Source organism: Doryrhamphus excisus, chromosome 5, assembly GCF_030265055.1.
Source record: "Doryrhamphus excisus isolate RoL2022-K1 chromosome 5, RoL_Dexc_1.0, whole genome shotgun sequence".
NCBI lineage: Eukaryota > Metazoa > Chordata > Actinopteri > Syngnathiformes > Syngnathidae > Doryrhamphus > Doryrhamphus excisus.
This window is the reverse complement of record NC_080470.1, coordinates 20,420,372-20,438,744: the sequence shown is the minus strand read 5'-3', so window position 1 is coordinate 20,438,744 and position 18,373 is coordinate 20,420,372. Positions and strand designations below refer to the sequence as shown.

The window sequence follows — 18,373 nt, the reverse complement described above, 5'->3', positions numbered from 1 at the left end:
ACTAAAAGCATGAAGTGGCGCTGGAGATTTAGTTAAGTGTAAGACATCGCTCACCGTAGAAGGGAAGTGTTTGCAAATGTCTGCACTTGAACGTCAGTTTTGGTCTTCACAACAACGCAGTCCTTTGTCTGCGATTAAAAAAGTAAAAAACTACAATCGCTTACAAAATGACGATTCTTGGTAATAATTCTCAAGGACATCTTTACAAAGATCAAAAATTGTTTCCCTGAAAGTAGGTAGTTTTTTTGCGCAGTAAATGCATCTCATTCACTTAAGTGGATAATCATTGATAACTAGCATAAACTATGTGATGAAAAAGTACAGCATTCATGTACCACCGGTACCACAAGTACACAATTTTTACGCTTTTGGTGGTTCACTTTGTCAGGCGGTCCTTGAACTCACCATAATCGTGTGAGTCGAGATGTAACATTTGTTTGCCTACCAAAGCTTTAACTTTCACAGTCAATCTGGACGGCGTCACTGAATTTAACGCACGTAAAAACGTAAAGACCGCTCTCCTCATGGTCATGATGTCTGATGTCGCCAAGTCCTTCACATGCACGGGTGCTCAACGCTCGCTCGCGATGCCCGAAAAGGGGATTGGTCACTTGAAAGGCCTTCTGTTTCCTGGTTAGAGCCCATCTGAGGCAAAGGTCCCCTTTAACCCTTAGATGCATAAAGTGGGTCAAAAATGACCCGGTCAGGTTGTTTTCTTGAAATATCTGTGTAATGAAATTTTTTTTATCATTTCATATTCCAGGTATTCCTCAAAAAACATGTTTTTGATATCATGCCATTCACATTTTTAACTTAACTTTTATACATTTTAAGACATTTTTGTTCTTGTGTTACTACCCCAACCTTCCATAAGTGGGTCAAAAATGACGCGCACGCATTTTCTATGGAATCCAATAGGAACCTTTGATTCTTATCAACTTTGGCTATCAGGAATAAATAAACTGTAGACCACACAGACTTTATCAAAAGTGTCACCCCTCACGAAGATTATTTTACACATAAAGTGCTAATACAACAAGTATTATCTTCATATAATATTGTGTACTATGTGTCTTTCATGACTGTTAGTATTATCAACAAATTAACCTACTTTATAACTAGCTGGCTAACATGACTATATGTATTGTTGGGCATTACTCTTTTGTTTCTTCATCCATGCCTTGGCTGCTAGATACACAGCTGAAATGGTCCTACAGATGCTGGATGATGGAGAGGCAGTAACGGGGTTGGACTCTGAGTCAGAAATGTCTGATGACCTAGACTTTTGTCCAGGTGGCAATCCAAGTATGGCCTAAACATCTTCTGGTTGTGTGATGTGCGCATCCCCTATGCAACACACAATGTATCCTCACATTTTCTTTTTCAAAGATGTAAAAAAGTGAAAAAATTAAGATGTTTCTAACATTAAATAATTCTTGTGACGTTAATTCGTAATAATTCTTAAGACGTTGTGTCGATATGCTAAGACGTTATGTCGATATGCTAAGACATTGTGTCGATATGCTAAAACGTTATGTCGATATGCTAAGAAGTTGTGTTGCTATGCTAAGATGTTGTGTCGATATGCTAAGACGTGTCGATATGCTAAGACGTTATGTCGATATGCTAAAACGTTATGTCGATATGCTAAGAAGTTGTGTTGCTATGCTAAGACGTTGTGTCGATATGCTAAGACGTTATGGCACTATGCTAAGACATGGCACTATGCTAAGCTGTATTAATATGCTAAGACGTTGTGTTGATATGCTAAGACGTTGTGTCACTATGCTAAGAAATGTCGCTATGCTAAGACCTGTCATATGCTAAAACATGTCGATATGCTAAGACGTTGTGTCACTATGCTAAGCTGTGTCGATATGCTAAAAAAAAAGTGAAAAAATGAAGATATTTCTTACATGAAATCATTCTTGTGTGGTCCTAAATATAATACTAAATATCATACAAGTGATTATTACTAACCAAAATGGCAAAATTGGCATAAAAACGCATTGATTCTAGTATGGGTCATTTTTGACCCACTTATGGAAGAGTGTAGGGTCCAGTCACTCGTGCATCTAAGAATTAAGCACGAGACTGACGACCAGGCTAAAGGCTACACCATAATTCTGCGATACTTTGGATGCAACAAAAGTCAAGGAGTTTTGTCAGTCGCATACACGAAGCCCGTTTGTCCACAATGGAAGCTCCAACATCAGCAGATCTTGTGGATTTGTGATGTCACAAACGGGTTCAGGGAATGTCTGTGTGTGTTGTGCAATACCGCAAAACAAGACAGAGATGTCGTGACTCAGATGAGCCTCCTGGGATCATGTAGTCTGTTTGTTAGTGGGTCTATTTCCAGGTTTTGAGGGAGGTTTTTTTTTAGAATTCTGTATTTGACTCTTCTGTCTCGCTTCCTGCTCCCGGTATTTCACCACTGTGGTGGATCCTGAAACAACCAACCGTAAATAGCAGCACCGCCGAAGAATACACAGCATAATGATGAAATATTCCATAACCTGCATCTCCAGTGGCAAGAGACATCGCGGATAAATGCTACCTAAGCTCCCTTGGAAGTGTCCTTCACTTGAAAAGGAGCATCTGTTGCTCAAGGAGTTGTTTTTGTTGTTTATATGCTGCTTTGCATTGGTCCTTTTCCGCCACATTGAAGCTTAATGAGGGATCGGAAGATGGACGGCTGTGAGGGGGGCAAAGCCAATGGTGGGGGTTCGTCCATCTGATTGTTTCGGCTGGAGAATCTGGCACCACTAAACAGAAGAAGAAAAGCCAAGGGACACCGTGAAGGGCGGATGACTTGGAACAGCTGGGGTGGAATTTCCCTGTCCGTACGTTGGGGTGTAAACAAAATGGAAAAAAATGGGGGCCCCGCCCTTCAGAACATAAGGGCCACAGTAAAAGGGGCCACACAAAGGCTTGGGGGGAGTGCTGGCAGGCTTTGAAGTATAGTTGAGGAGAGGTCAAGACTCCTCTCGAACCCATTGTGAAAACCACATGGGAAAGAACCATGAAACTGTCACTGGTACTTTGTGTGGGGCAGACCCCCGTGCCGGGCGATGCTGCGGGCCACCGGCAAGGAAGGGCTATGCTCGTTCTTGAGGTTATTTTCATTTTTTTACATTTGAATTTCGGCAGGTAAAATGGAACATGCATTGTTTTCCATGCTAACAAGCGTGTCCGTTTGAATACTAAACATTTCCTGTTGGGAGCTTTGTTGATGAGGGTTGGCGTGACGACATGTGTAGAACTAAATCCCCACCAGGTGGTCCTCTGGTTACCCGGATCCGAAGATGTGTTGTAAGTCCAATTTTAGTGTAAGTCATAATTCATACTGAGGTCCCACATGCTGTAAACCGAACACACGGGGGAGTACATCCGATCATTAAACACCAAATACCAGAATGAAATGAAGTGAAACCGAGAGAACCAAAACCAACGCTGTGCTGCTCAGTAGCGGTGTCACCAGGCGATGCACGAGATCGGGTCTAGAAGAATGAGATTTTGAAATGTTGATAATTTCTTGAAATGCTGCCTTTTCAACTGTTAAAGAGCAGCATTTCTTTTGTAATTTATTAAACGCACGCCAATTCCATCTGGGTGCTGGAACCAATGGGAGTGATTTCATTTATTCATATCTGAGATACACTAGATATACTCTTTTCTGACGGAGAAACCTGGTCACGTGTTTCTGGAAGGAAATATGGCGCGCTTTTGGCGTCTGATTCACACAATGGACTTTTGCTCCAAGTCACCAAATGATTGACTTCAAGCTAAATAAAGCTGCACAGTAAAACTCACCCCGGTCTCAGGGTGCGAAGTCCAGGCTAATTCTGTTGTGGCCCACTTGGTGTCCATCAGTGTCTCTGAAAATGAAAGCAGAACATCCAGGTCAGACGAAGAGGAAGCCAATGATGAATGACATCAATAAAGATAGTTTACAATCACAGTCATAAAGCTCAAAAGACGAGATAAGAAGTCAGGATCTGAAATGATCCAAAGTGCAGGATTGGAGTAGCACCATGGTGGCCAAGACCAGGAACTACTGTGCGTGTCTGTACGTGGGAGCGGAAGATCTCCAGACGGGAGAAGGAGATCTTAGCGGGAGATCTGTCAAGTGATGTGGACCATTTTATTGCATCTCTTTGTTCAGCCAATTAGCCTTAATTAGACATGTGCGGTTACACAGAAGGAAGCGGGAGAAGAAAACAACCGTGTGCCATCTAGTAAAGATCCGCTTTGTGTCAAACGGATCCTTTGACTCTTGACTTGCAAACAAAGAAACGCTCTTAAAAACACAACGTGACGTGCCTTCTGAAAACCTCCTTTTCCTTTCTTGAACTCAATTTCCTACACTATGGTTTCTTCTTCTTCTTTTTGGCGATGCTGTCAGCATTGTGCTAGCAAGAAGGGGGGGGGGGTAACAAATGTGGAGTCTTTTATTACCTGGAGCTGAAGGTACGGCATGGTGCCGCCGTTATTATCTCTACCGCTGTGCTGTGCTGCAAGGCAGTCTAGCATGATGGAGTGGCCCTCTTGATCATGGGTAAAAACTTGTGTTTATCATTCGTTTAATGGGTGACCATCCTGACCACCTACAATTGATGTTTTGGAAAGCAACACGTGTTGATATGCTAAGACGTTGTGTCGCTATGCTAAGATGTTGTGTTGCTATGCTGAAACGTTATGTCGATATGCTAAGACATTGGCTCGATATGCTAGGATGCTGTGTCGATATGCTAAGATGTTGTGTCGATATGCTAAGAAGTTGTGTTGCTATGCTAAGATGTTGTGTCGATATGCTAAGATGTTGTGTCGATATGCTAAGAAGTTGTGTTGCTATGCTAAGATGTTATGTCGATATGCTAAGACGTGTCGATATGCTAAGAAATTATGTCGATATGCTAAGACGTTATGTCGGTATGCTAAGAAGTTATGTCGATATGCTAAGGCATTATGTCAATATCCTGAGACATTATGTCGATATGCTAAGACGTTATGTCGGTATGCTAAAACGTTATATCGATATGCTAAGACATTGTGTCGCTATACTAAGACGTTGTGTCAATATGCTAAGATGTTGTGTCACGATGCTAAGACATGTCGCTATGCTAAGACCTGTCGATATGCTAAGATGTTGTGTCGATATGCTAAGACGTTGTGTCGATATGCTAAGACGTTGTGTCGATATGCTAACATGTTGTGTTGCTATGCTAAGACATGTCACTATGCTAAGACGTGTTTATATGCTAAGACATTGTGTCGATATGCTAAGACGTTGTGTCGCTATGCGAAGACGTTGTGTCACTATGCTAAGACATTGTGTCGCTATGCTAAGACATGTCCATATGCTAAGACGTTGTGTCGATATGCTAAGATGTTATGTCGATATGCTAAAATGTTGTGTCGATATGCTAAGACATTATGCCGATAGGCTAATACGTTATGTCGACATGCAAGACGTTATGTTGATATGTTCAATGGAAAGCTTGATTCAGAAACCAGCAGGATTATTTTAACAGTTCAAGACTTACGGTAATGAAAAAATAGCGTTGCAAATCCTGTTGCCAGCTTCAGCTATGATGGTAAAACAACAATTTCATTTGAAAAAGTTTGACGGGCCGCCGTCTACTAATACTTGATTGAGAGCTTTGTGTCAAGACTTTTCAGGAAATATTCCCATGAAACGAAACAAGTGTCGGTTAACTTGAAGATCTGACCCCGCCGCCGCATTCAGGCGCACCAGAGGTGACAAACATCCTTCCACTCAAACACCTTCTTGTGAATTACGGCTGTGGATTTGGCAGGCCCCCGCAGCGGAGAATTCCTTAGGAATTACAGACCCTTGTGCTTTGGACACGAATGTGTGACAGTTGACAACTGGCGTTGAAATCGTTTTTTGAGAAAAATAACATTTGTGTGTAGCTGTGCCCCCCCCCCCCCCCCCCCCCCGCCCCCGTCAGGCCAGCGAGGGCTGTCTCTGAGGGAGGGGCTCCGGGAGGCTGCAGCTGTACAAAGTCAAAGCCGGCTTGCTTTGTCGACCATTCTCTGCCTCGGTGCTGATGCGGAAAATGCTTGGAAAAAAAAACAAATCACTTTTGTCCACGCGTACTCTTTGTGTCCCGAACAAGCGGCGACTTGTGTTTTCATCTCCGAACGTGCGTCAGCGGATATACGCTGCAGAACTTCTCATGACTCATAACATGACAAAGCGTGATTTGAGTCCGGTTACTGATACTTAGCTTCCCAGGTAGGAGGTGAGTCGATGCTGGGAAGGCTGGGAATGCTGGGAAGGATGCCTCTACAATGACTGCTGTTCTTTTATTATTATTATGGCTGAGACGTGTTGTTGTGTTTGTGTCGAGCTTATCATTACACTTGACCTTGCTGAGGATGACGCACACACACACATGCATGCACACACACACACACAGTACAACAGCCGGTGAGAAGAGGGTGCAACGACGAGGGAAAACGAATGAGATGTGAGGAAACGAAAGCGAGATATGCAAAACGCACACCTGTGCAGTTTGACTTTGTGGTTTGGATCATTCGGGAGTGTGTCGGGAGCACTACCCCCCCTTCCCTCTTTTCCTGATGCATCTGCATTGTTGAAGCTCATCAGGTTTGAGCTTGTATGCATCCAAAGGGGTGTGTGTGTGTGTGTGTGTGCGGTGCAAAGCCGTGCATTGTGTCCAAAGTGGAGCACCGATTCCAAGTCAATGGGGCAAAGTGACCCCTCCCTGTTGGTGGCTTTTTGTGTAAAGCATCTTGTGACAATGGCCATATTTGGTGAGTTGGAGTAAAAGGTAAAATAGTGCAGAACCAGAAGGACGGGTTGAATGGAAAAACAAGCCTAATGTCAACATGACCCCCCCCCCCACCCCCCATACAGAACATGCTTGGCTCTGCCTTTTTGCTGTCTATGACTTCACTGAACTGTTTCCAGTTATTCCAGCATAATTGGAGATCGAAGGAGATAGAAAAGCAACGAAAGTAAAACAGGCGAATGCTGACGGGAAAAAAAAAAAGAGTCGTGTACTTTTGACGGCGTGACCTATTTTCAATTCTGATCTTGAGGCGTGTTGTGTGATAGACGTCACTTTTTCAAGCTGTTCAATGAGCGCGTCTCTGTTTGAGTAACACGGCTATCGCTTATTTAGGATCCAGGTCAAAGACGCCTGGGATTAGCATAACAAGCGTGGCACTGACATTTGTCTTCTCCGCACGCCCTGATTGTGTGAGACAAAAATGGGAATGCCTGGAGAGATCACAAAAAGGCTAGAGTGTTCACGCAACACACACATATATACACACACTGGTACGGCAGGTACATGCAAAGCACCCCTTCACCCCCCCTTCTAATCCAGTAATGACAGGGCAGGGCTAATAACAGGGGAGGGCACCCAAGCATCCGTCCCTATGGCCGCATCCACACACACACACACAGCTTCTTAAAATATGTCTTTGTTCAAACAAGAAGGAAGAAGAAGGCAAGAATTGAAAGACTATAATGAGGGAAGGGAATGTGGGGGCATCTGGGGGCAGGTAGGGTAGTTTGGATGTTCCCGCAGCAACACGCATATTTTTAGTCTGGATCGTATCGATAGCCACGAAGATTTACATTTCTTTGCAAAAACAAAACAACAAAAAACTGCAGAGTCATCACTTTGGATGAAGAAGAATCAAAGCTAAAACAAAGCTGGTCTATTGGGAATGATGACATTAACGACATTCTGACAACTTTAATGGCCGGAACCAGGCTTCAATGGAATGGTCCAACAGCTTGTTTTTCACCAAAATGACAAATGTAGCATTCCTACAGATTCTAATCTCATAAAGTAAATGAAAGACTTGAACGTCCCAATGTTTGTTATCGAGGCAGACCAAATAATAATGGTAAATAATAATGGCACCGGTTCCCAGGTAACGGTACGAACCAGACTGAATTACACAATAAAATTACAGAATAAACACAGTTATCGGTGCCTCTTTCGGGTGCTAAAATAATGCAGACTCAGCCAACCACAACAAGTAAGGTCAAGTAAGTAATGCAACGTCGCCATGGAAACACACAGCCAACCTTACAAATTTCAAATGTACAAAAATGTACAAAAATGTACAAAAATGTACAAAAATGTACAAAAAAAATCAAAAATCTACAAAAATTTACAAAAATTTACAAAAAATCTACAAAAATTTACAAAAAATTACAAAATAAAAAAAACCTTGCAAATTTCCCCACTGACAGACGAATAAAGGCATATCTTATATTAATACGCCCACATGGACAGTCTGGATACTGTACGAGACAGCACTTCTTCACATTCATTTACAAATTATTTTTTTGTAAATTAAAAATTTAGAAAAATTTAGAAAAATTTAGAAAAAATTAGAAAAATTTACAAGAATTTACACAAAAAATTACAAAAATTTACAAAAAATTACAAAAATTTACAAAAATTTACAAAATTTACAAAATTTACAAAAATTTACAAAAATTTACAAAAATTTACAAAAAAATACAAAAATTTACAAAAATTTACAAAAATTTACAAAAACCTTGCAAATTTCCCCACTGAGGGACGAATAAAGGCATATCTTATCTTAAGAAGCCAACATGGACGGTCTGGATACTGTACGAGACAGCACTTCTTCACGTTCATTTACAAATAACGGAAAATCAGGTTGCCAGAATTGTACGTCAATTATCAATTTCTGCCCAAATTGTGTTGACATTGTGTAACGAATGGACATAAAGACAGGAAGTGTTAACATCTATATCTATGATATAGTTTTAGCCACATTGTAGCGGCCTAACAGAAGCATAATATAGCGCGGTTTGACGCACCCAATCAAGCATTTAAACCTGACTCCACTCACCAGTGACAGGGACTGCTCATCTTTGCTGTGATACGTAGCTAACAACCTTATGTCAACCCCAGGTTGAAACATATTCAACTTCAGCGGATCTGTGCCACCACAGGAAACTTGTGCATTGCAAGTTTTGCACTCAGCTACGACGTCTTTTTCGGACTTTAAGAAACAACGCAAACGACTGACATCACGCCGACTCCACAGAAAACAGGATGTGCCAGTAGAAGAGATTTTGGATACAGGTCGATATAATATGATATCGTTTTAGTAAAATATAATTTTAGCCCGATATCTAACCCTAATATTGGCATGAAAACGTATGGACTTGCCATACTGTATTAGTCAATGATGAAGATGAAGAAAAAGTCACATGAGTGGGGGGGGCTTTTAAAACCTGTAACGACTCCTTCCCTGAACACCCCCCCCCCCCCGTGCCTCCTCCTCCTCCATAGCTTAATTATCTCCCCCGACCTTTTTCTGCAACTGGCTTTTGTTGGGTTGCTCCGCAGTCAAACACAAGGAGCACATGGAAACCTGGCATGGGGGTGTGTGTGGGGGGGGGCACTCCAGTCAAACACTGCAGGGCCTGCTTGCCAAACACTCAAGCGTCTGTTTAGACACAGAAACGGTGAAATGTGTCAACATAGCGTGTGAGGACCCCGCGCTCAACTTATTAGCGCTATTAGCCTGATTGCTTTGTGCGCAATCTTTGTCGCTCGCCCTTTGTCATCCGCCGAGGAAGAGGAGGAGGGACAAAAAGGGAGCAGGAGGAGAGCTGCTATTGAAATTCAAATCGTTCAGCCAGCCTTTTTGCTTTTGGACGGGGCCAGAGAGCCACGATTGGAGAAGTCCACCCCCCTCAGGAACCTCCAGTTTTTGGCAAGACCTTTTAGCGAGTACACACACACACACGGGTGGTAATTGGTTGCTGTGACATCAACAGGCCAAGGAGGTGATTCCTCTGTGGAATTCCTGAACAGACTTGCCTTCAATGACGGATCCCCCCCCCCACTCCTCCATCCGCACACACATACTTCACCCCGCTAGCACTCTGCGTCAGTCACGCCACAATGGCCGTCACACAAGAGATTTTCCTTGCATTTGTGCTAACAGGGTTGCTAGCAAACGGCGATCCGCTTGCCTTCCCTTCCTCTCCTTCAATCTTCCTCGTGCATCCTCATCCTCGCTCTCAGCGGAGAAGTCTGATGAACTGTCTGTGCCCTTTGCGTTTTGTCACAAGACGCTTGCCCTCAATTATTTCCTCCCTCGTCAGGCTCAGCGCCGCCGCGGATGCAATAGCCTCCTTTCTTCTTTAAGTAAGGGAGGCCATTGGTGATAAATAAAACAAGCATACATTTCATTTTCTCTTGGAGGTTTTGTGCCTGCACAGCAGCTGCAGGAAGACTTTGATCGCAGCGAGGGAGATGCTACGAGTTGTGCAAATTGCATTTGGTGTGTGTGTGTGTATGTGTTATGTGTGTGTGTTGTTGCCTTTTTCAAGGGCTCATGAAGTCTAGCCCGGTTCCTGTACTGCCGATGGAATGGACCTCTTTGTCTTTGCCCCCCCTTTTCCCCTTCCCCCATTGCTCTCTCATCTCTTCTTCTAACCCCCCCCCCCCCCCCCCTCCTTCCCATCTCCTTCTCGCGCTAACTTTCCTAATTACAAAGCAGAGGATCTGACGGACAGGTAGCCCTGGGGGGCGACTGTCTGTAAAAGCAGGTGTGCTCACCGTGTGGAGGCTAGCGTGCACGCATGGCCGTGCGCTTTTATGTCACGATGCGGTGAGGTGATCCCCCCCCCCCCACCTCGTGACACCTCTTTTAGTTTCCTTCTTTGCCTCTCTTCCTGTTTCCATGCCCTTATTTTGTCACTACTTTACAGTGTTGTTCCATTTCTAGCGTAGTTTCTCCTTGAATGCTTTTATTTTTGTATTCACTTCCTGTCTTGCCTGGTTTCTGTTTCCTATCTTGCACACCTGTTTCTAATTTCACTCTGTTTGTTGGGTCTTTGTCGTTTATTTGCCTTGCTTGCCACTTTCTGCTATTCTGCATTATTATTATTATTATTATTATTATTATTATTATTATTATTATTATTATTATTATTATTATTATTATTATTATTATTATTATTATTATTATTATTATTATTATTATTATTATTATTATTATTATTAAAACTAATACTTTGTACCTGCACTACGTTCCTGTGTCTGCATCCGGGGGTCACAACCATGCAAAAACGTAACACATCACACGTTGTCCTCCTGCACGTTGGTCGCTGCCGTGTGTTTAACATGACCAAGTCAAACTGGAGCCGCAATTTGGTTTGCATTGGCACCCGAGAAAATATTTTTCAATCAAAAGATGTCCTGACTAAGACAAAATAAATGAATAAATCATCAAAATAATAATTAAATTAAAATTTAAAAATACAAAATAAAAAATTGAAAATGAAACATTATGAAGACTAATTAGTTAAACACTAAAGTTAGGCAAAAACACCAAATTAAGTGTTTTGGGAGGCAAAAGTATCATTTTTGGTTCATGTTGCAGAAAAACATAAAATGTTTTGCACGTTTTTCCGAATGCAAACACATTTTATGCTTCTGTTGCTCGCTGTTATTGCATATTGTTAAATATTTTTCAATAAAATCTTTGCATTTATTTGCGGCTGTTGTTGCGACCAATCAGATGATGATAATCCCAACCCACCACCACAAATAGATTACAGTCCTGCTGGAAGGACCACATTTTTGTATGGAATCCCACTAAGGAACCGGTTGGCCAACCTGCAGGCCCTTCCAACGTCCTGGGACGACTGTCCAGTTGAACACATTAGCATACAAATTAGCATACACATTAGCATACACCACCAACACATAGAGACGAATCCTGCATGGATTCACTGATTGGCTTCAGGAATTTGTTGCCAGGATCAACGTGATTTCTTCAAATACTGTCCCAGCTGCATTGTACTGATGCTGGCTTTGAACCTTCAACCCTTTGCTGTGCTGCCTAGTCCTTTGCATTAAGACACGACAAGAGAAGGTAAAGGCCTTATTTTGCCGTCCCTAACATTCCACATTTATCTTCCCTGTCTCCGAACGTGAGCTCTGTCATCTTCATGCGTGGGCCTCACTCACCAGACTGCTGACTCGTGACTTAATAACACATTTCTGAGTCTGTGCGCTCGCTGACGTTGACGTTTTACGTTTTTTTTGTTTTTTTTTTTACGAGTACTTCATAGGCTGACGCAAAGCTTTCGGTGCTTCATCTCCTTAAAAAACGGTATCGCTCAGTAGGAGTCATCCCCGCCGCGAGCTTGTCTGAAATTGTCGTCCTGTCGGTGAAATTAGAGCTTCTGGCAGGACACTAATCATAGTGTCACATGTCTGATGCTGACATCATCCTACATTGCGTTAAGCTCCTGACGGCGCAAACCGTTTATCCAAAAGTTTGGATGGAGGCAATAAATCTGACAAGAATAATAATATACCGTGTATCGTTTTCTAACAATCAAAAGTCGTGCACGAGAAGATCATTGCGTCATACCTTGGAAAGGTGCCTTGCTGGTTTGTAAACGCTACGGGCCCCCAGTCTGCCAGCGTTTAACCGCATCCAGGATACGGGCATGGGGCCAGACTTGTCAGCGGGCACGGGATGTTTACATCACATAGCATGGAAACGCCTCAAACATCTCACAGTTGTTTCCATCTTTCACATTCAGCAATTGATTTTGGTTCCGTGGTATGCTAGCTATGCTAGCTGACTGCTCCAGCCAGGAACGCATTGACTGGAGCAGCGTTTGCCTCGGCGTCTGACTTCTTGATGCCATCATCTGATTTCCTGCCGAATGCCTCAGCCCCCGTTCAGGACCACGTTGGCCTTCAGCCTGAGGATCCTCATATGGAAATAGCGACCTGATGGTGGAATTCTGCGGGCTAGTCGGCGCGAGACGGTAATCTAGTCTTTGTGTGTGGGAGTGTGTTCAAATCCACAGCTGCTGATTTCATTCTGCATTACCTGCTACACGACTGACATTCAAACCCTGATGCGGAGAAAAGGCAACCTCAGTGGGCTCTGATTGATTCATGAGACTGTCATGGAGATTAGAGGCACACGAGCAGAGCAGATCTCAAACGTCTATAAAAAGACTTGAAACAAACCAAAATAACAAGCAGGCAACACTCATCCATACTCCCAACGTTATCATTACCAGCATTTAACCATCGCTATTTATAAGCCCGACTCTAAAAGATATCTATCTATCTGTCTTTGGGAGTCAAACCTCACCTGGCGTCTTCGCCCGGGTCTTTTGTAGTTTTGGGTAGGACGTGGCCTCGTGGATTTACTGTAGCAAACTGTATGCTGCTGTATGCACGCAGCAAACGGTGAAGTTGTACCGTGTACTTAGTGTATCCATGCCAATATCTGACATCTCCATTGTTTGGAGAATGCCAGGATTGGTGTACCATCAAGAAGAAAGAGTTAGGGTTGAAGACACAGCATGAAGTTCCTGAATCCCAACGTTCCAACAGAACCACGAATGACAAAGAGAAGAAATGCTACAAGAGTCAATGGGAACGTATGTCACTGGAGGCGTTGGGAGGCGCAGGCGCAGGCTGAGCAGGATGAGGCCTTGTGGATTTACTGTAGTATGCACGCAGTAAACGATGAAGTTGTACCGTGTATTCCGAGCTGGCGTACACCTGGTATACTTGGTGTATCCATGCCAATATCCGACATCTCCATTGTTTGGAGAATGCCAGGATTAGTGTACCATTAAGAAGAAAAAGTTAGAGTTGAGGACACAGATGAAGTTCCTGAATCCCAACGTTCCAACAGAACCACGGATGATAAAGAGAAGGAATGCTACAAGAGTCAAGGGAGCGTATGTCACTGGAGGCGCTGGGAGGCGCAGGCGCAGGCTGAGCAGGACGAGGCCTCGTGGATTTACTATAATATGCATGCAGTAAACGGTGGAGTTGTACCGTGTACTTGGTGTATCCATGCCAATATCCGATATCTCCATCGTTTGGAAAATGTCAGGATTAGTGTACCATTAAGAAGAAAGGGTTAGGGTTGAAGACACAGCATGAAGTTCCTGAATCCCAACGTTCCAACACAACCACGGATAACAAAGAGAAGGAATGCTGCAAGAGTCAAGGGAACGTATATGTCACTGGAGGCGCTGGGAGGCGCAGGCGCAGGCTGAGCAGGGATGTAAAGTCAACAAAGGAGAGAAGACGATACATGGACGAGAAGCAGATAGAGGTGTTGGTCTCCGATGTATTCCCTAAAGCCGAGGCTCTTTTTTTTGGCATACCGCATGGAAAGGCCTTCCGAGGTTTATGTGTGTTTGTCTTGTCCCCGCTAACGTCTGCGCTTCACGTGCCAGCCTGATGACGACTGCTTTGGATCATCGCATCTTTGCAGCCCTGGGAGTCCGCCGCTTTTAGGACTTTCACTCCGTTTTTCTTTACTCTTTACGCTCGTGTGCCAACTGCAGCATCCACTCAAAGAAATTCAATAGCACCGCCACCGAAGACGGGGCGGCACGGTGCGATAGAAGCGACATGTCCTTCGGGAGCTTTGTGTGAATTTTCAGCGTTTGAGTGCATCCAGTCATTGAATGAATGGGAATACGTATTTGCTCCTTTGGGTGGAACTCTGGGATGATTTGGTCCGACTGGAAGTTTAAACACAGGCCAAAACACACACACATATGCAAACAGTTCCACACGTTCTTCCTAATGGGCTCCTCCGCTTGTTGGGGTCGGTGCCGCACAGCTCTAATAGCCAGTTTGGGAAAACGTTGTGTCAGCAGCGGCGGACCCGACAAAGAGATCCTAATCACAAGGGAACCACAGCCTATATTGTACACTTACATAATGCTAATGCACACAATGACTTGTTTATTTCAACATTATTAACACCTCCACCAATGAGACACGTTATTCTCCCCCTCCCAATCTGTGTTTATTCACCGGGCTGTAGTCGAGAAAGAGCTGGAACTGGGCTGTTGAATGAAAGCCGCAGCTTTCTGAATGGCTGAAACACCACAAGTAAAAAAGGCTGAGCGCCGGGCTTTGCCTCCGCGTCGCTATCGCCGCCGCGTCTCTTTGTCCCGCCTCTCCTAATTCAGTCATCTGCCAAGATATCACATCACTTTGCCGTACACTTCCAGAACATGGAGTAATGACCATGTTCGGCCTAATTAAAGATGTCCACTTCCTGTTACACCCGGAACAGCTGCCTGCGAGTCTGCAACGAGGGGCAAAAAAGCCCAGCGCGGTCTGCATGTTCCACATACCAGTGGCTTCCGATTACTTTAACACACGTTGAAAAACACGGCGATGGTAGAAAGCAAAAGATTTCAGCTTCGCTTGTTGCTGTTCTGCTTCTCATCGGAAACATATCGCAAGAGTCAACAAAACAGCTCAAATTGGACCAATCAGGAGCTGTCTCTGGGCGGGTTTATGATTTATGAAGATGTTGTAATTATTCATTTGCCAGGTATGCCCTTGTGTGCCTGTCAGGAAGAAAACTGGGAAAATGGAATAGGCAGGAGGGGAATTTTAGCAGATGAGTAATTATACTCTACACACACACACACACACACACGTCCAACCAGCATGCCTATCTTGTTTTAAAGCGGGGTGTCCAAACTTTCCCACGAGGGCCACATCGTGCAAAATAAAAGGATGCCAGGGCAACGTTGATATTAAACGTTGATGTAAACATGCTAAGAAGTTATAAAAAATATCTTTCATAATCTTCATAAATGTTCATTTTATGATTTAACGACTTTATTCTCATAATATAAAAACCTTCTCCGCAATCAAGTATTGTTTGCTTCTCACTTTAGGACTTAAAAAACGATTTTATTTGAAATATTTATCTTTTTTTTCAGAATATTACACGTTTATCTCAGGAAATTGGAATGTTTTTCTCATGAGAAAAAAGTAACATTTGACTTTCCAATAAATTCCAACTATTTCTTGTAGTTTCTCTGTTCTTCATGCCACAACGTTATTGCCATAATAATAATTTTTCCACAAGCTAATTTTCCAATCATTTATTTTGTTTTGTTTCTTCTGGATGATAATCTTTTTTCCCCCCCTCAATTTATTACAATGTTTTTTGTCTTTCCTTTTTAATAACCTTCACACATTTTCATCTCTTAATATGATATTTATTCCCATAATATAATTACATTTACCACAGCCTAATTTTCCAAAAATGACAATTTAATGTTTATTTGATTTTCATAATATTAGGACTTTTAAAAATAGCATAATTTTCTTTGATATTTCAATCCATGCTGCTCCTGAATTTGTATTGTTATTGTTGTAAAATTATGATTTTTTTCATGAAATTACAATTTATTTTATGTTAATATTTGGACTTTATTCATGTAATATTATTCATGTCATATTTTTCAATTGTTGCTGTTGTTTTTTCATGTTAGCTTTCTAATGAAATTAGATTTTTAGCATGTGGTAAACCGCGGGTGGGGGGGGCACGTTGGACACCTCTGTTTTCAAGAAAAAGCAATTCCGGTGACGTAGACGCCAAGTGCTTTTCACAGCGGCTCGTAAAAAAAGGCAGATGTCTGCTTACGGCTTACGGCCTACCTGTGCGGCCAATCATTCGGCAGTCAGGTCAAAAAGTGCGAGAACAAAAGCGCGGCTCGGGCAGTTAAAGGGAGGAATGTAACCTGGCGGGTCGAAGCTCCGAGGGCGTGTACGACTGACACGCAGCGACATACAAAACCTTTTTTCTATGAGAGGCACGCAAATTCACATCCGCCAAGTTAGCATTAAAGTGCAGATATCGGTTTCCCGATCGGCCACGCAACAGGAAGAATCAAGGGAGGGGCGCTGAAGGCGTCGGACATCTCCACGTCAAAGCGGACAGATGCCATCAGGAAGGCGGGCACCTGAGCAGCAGCTGTAATGGAAACACCGGGTGGCTAATCTGCTGTTGTGCTTTGCTTTGACCCTCGTAAACCCGTCTCCTCTGCTTTCCCAGTATGGCTCTGCTCCCAAGGAGGGTTTTCCAGAAACAGTGGAACTTCCAGTTTTGCCTTTTTTGCAGGCCAGACAAAATCCGAAACAATTGTCTGTCAACAATCATCATGGCACCCACTGGCTGAAGGAACTAGGGTTAGTAGGGTTAGTTCCGTGTCTTCCTTCAAGGGTTCCCCCGGATTCGGTTTCTGTGTTAAAGGGACGAGCGTATACCCAACCATGTTTGGCATAAAAAACATTCTATGTTCTAAAGCTCTATCACCCACTTCAGTAACGTCTTCTTGTCGTATTCCTTTTCACAACGATTCAAGTACGGGACGCCTGGGAAAGATGATCATTATTTACGGCTGGTTTGTTTTTAAACGTTGGGGCAAAGTCGGGCTGCTGTCAGAGTACCTGCCTCTCCGCACCTTCCACTCCGCTTCCACGGGATCTCATTGGCCGCTGAATCTTAATCGTCAGCCAGTTAATTAATCTCACACTTGGCTGCTGTAATAACTTGACTTGTTAGACCTCTGCTGTGTGAATGGAAATTGCCTCTTTAGCGGCTAAAAGGGCCGCTAATGAACCAGCGCAGATAGAAACAGTGTGCGTCGTGAGCGGCCATAAAAAAGCATCCATCAAGGCCAATATGGAGTTGGCCTTACGTTATACTAACATTTGGGAATGTCTGTGTGGAGCCGGAACTCCTGGTGTTGCCGTATGAGTCTTATCACCGCTGCTCTGGTGATTGACAAGCTGCAGTCTCCACAATAGACATGCAGCTTGTCAAAACATGAGCGGCGGGACTAACGTCATGTAACAAACAACCAGAAACCACACTGACCCGGTTCCGTCATTTATTCCACTTTGGAGGTTCAGGAAATCTTAGTTTCATCCTTAGAAGGCGTCACCATGAAATGACATCTGAGTCAAAAGCAAACGAAAATTTTTTTAAATTCAAATAAAATCCTAGCAAAGTTAAGTAGAAAAGCAAAAAGGTGTGTATGGTACTAGAAGACTAGTACTACTGATACAAAATGTTTTAGAGGTCAAAGGTCACATGACCTGTAAGGTATTGATAATGACTTGTGTAACAAATTCATATGAAATCTGATTCAACATTATTTGAAAAAAAAAAAAAAAAAAAACGCAAACGAGTCCGACCACGTTATCCGGTCAACCTCCCGGTCAGGGACTGCTGGGTCCCAGGGCTTATTAGATATGAATGTATTTAAGCCACGGAGAAACCACTGGATAGATGGCCCAGGCACGGCAGCCCGGCTCTGGGCAATTAAAAGAAATTGACGGATGGACAGACATCCAATTCTGCTGAGGTCCATATGGCGGGGGGGGGGGGGGGGGGGGGGGCTTCAGAGGCCCACTTCAATTACATAAAGACCTCTGTGCATTGGCATGGCACACAGAAGGCCTCCGACAGCAACAACAGAGATAAAGACCCCCCC

General features: G+C 43.4%; 1 protein-coding gene across 11 annotated transcripts in view; it reads right to left on the bottom strand.

Moving 5' to 3' along the window:
* LOC131129213 (ephrin type-B receptor 3-like) overlaps positions 1-18,373 on the bottom strand; it is a 60,527-nt gene that overhangs the window by 27,871 nt on the left and 14,283 nt on the right. For all 11 annotated transcript variants that reach the window (XM_058072503.1, XM_058072495.1, XM_058072494.1 and 8 more), the window contains exon 2: positions 3,817-3,881. In XM_058072503.1, the coding sequence (XP_057928486.1) occupies positions 3,817-3,881 (65 nt within the window). The remainder of the gene's footprint in view (positions 1-3,816; positions 3,882-18,373) is intronic.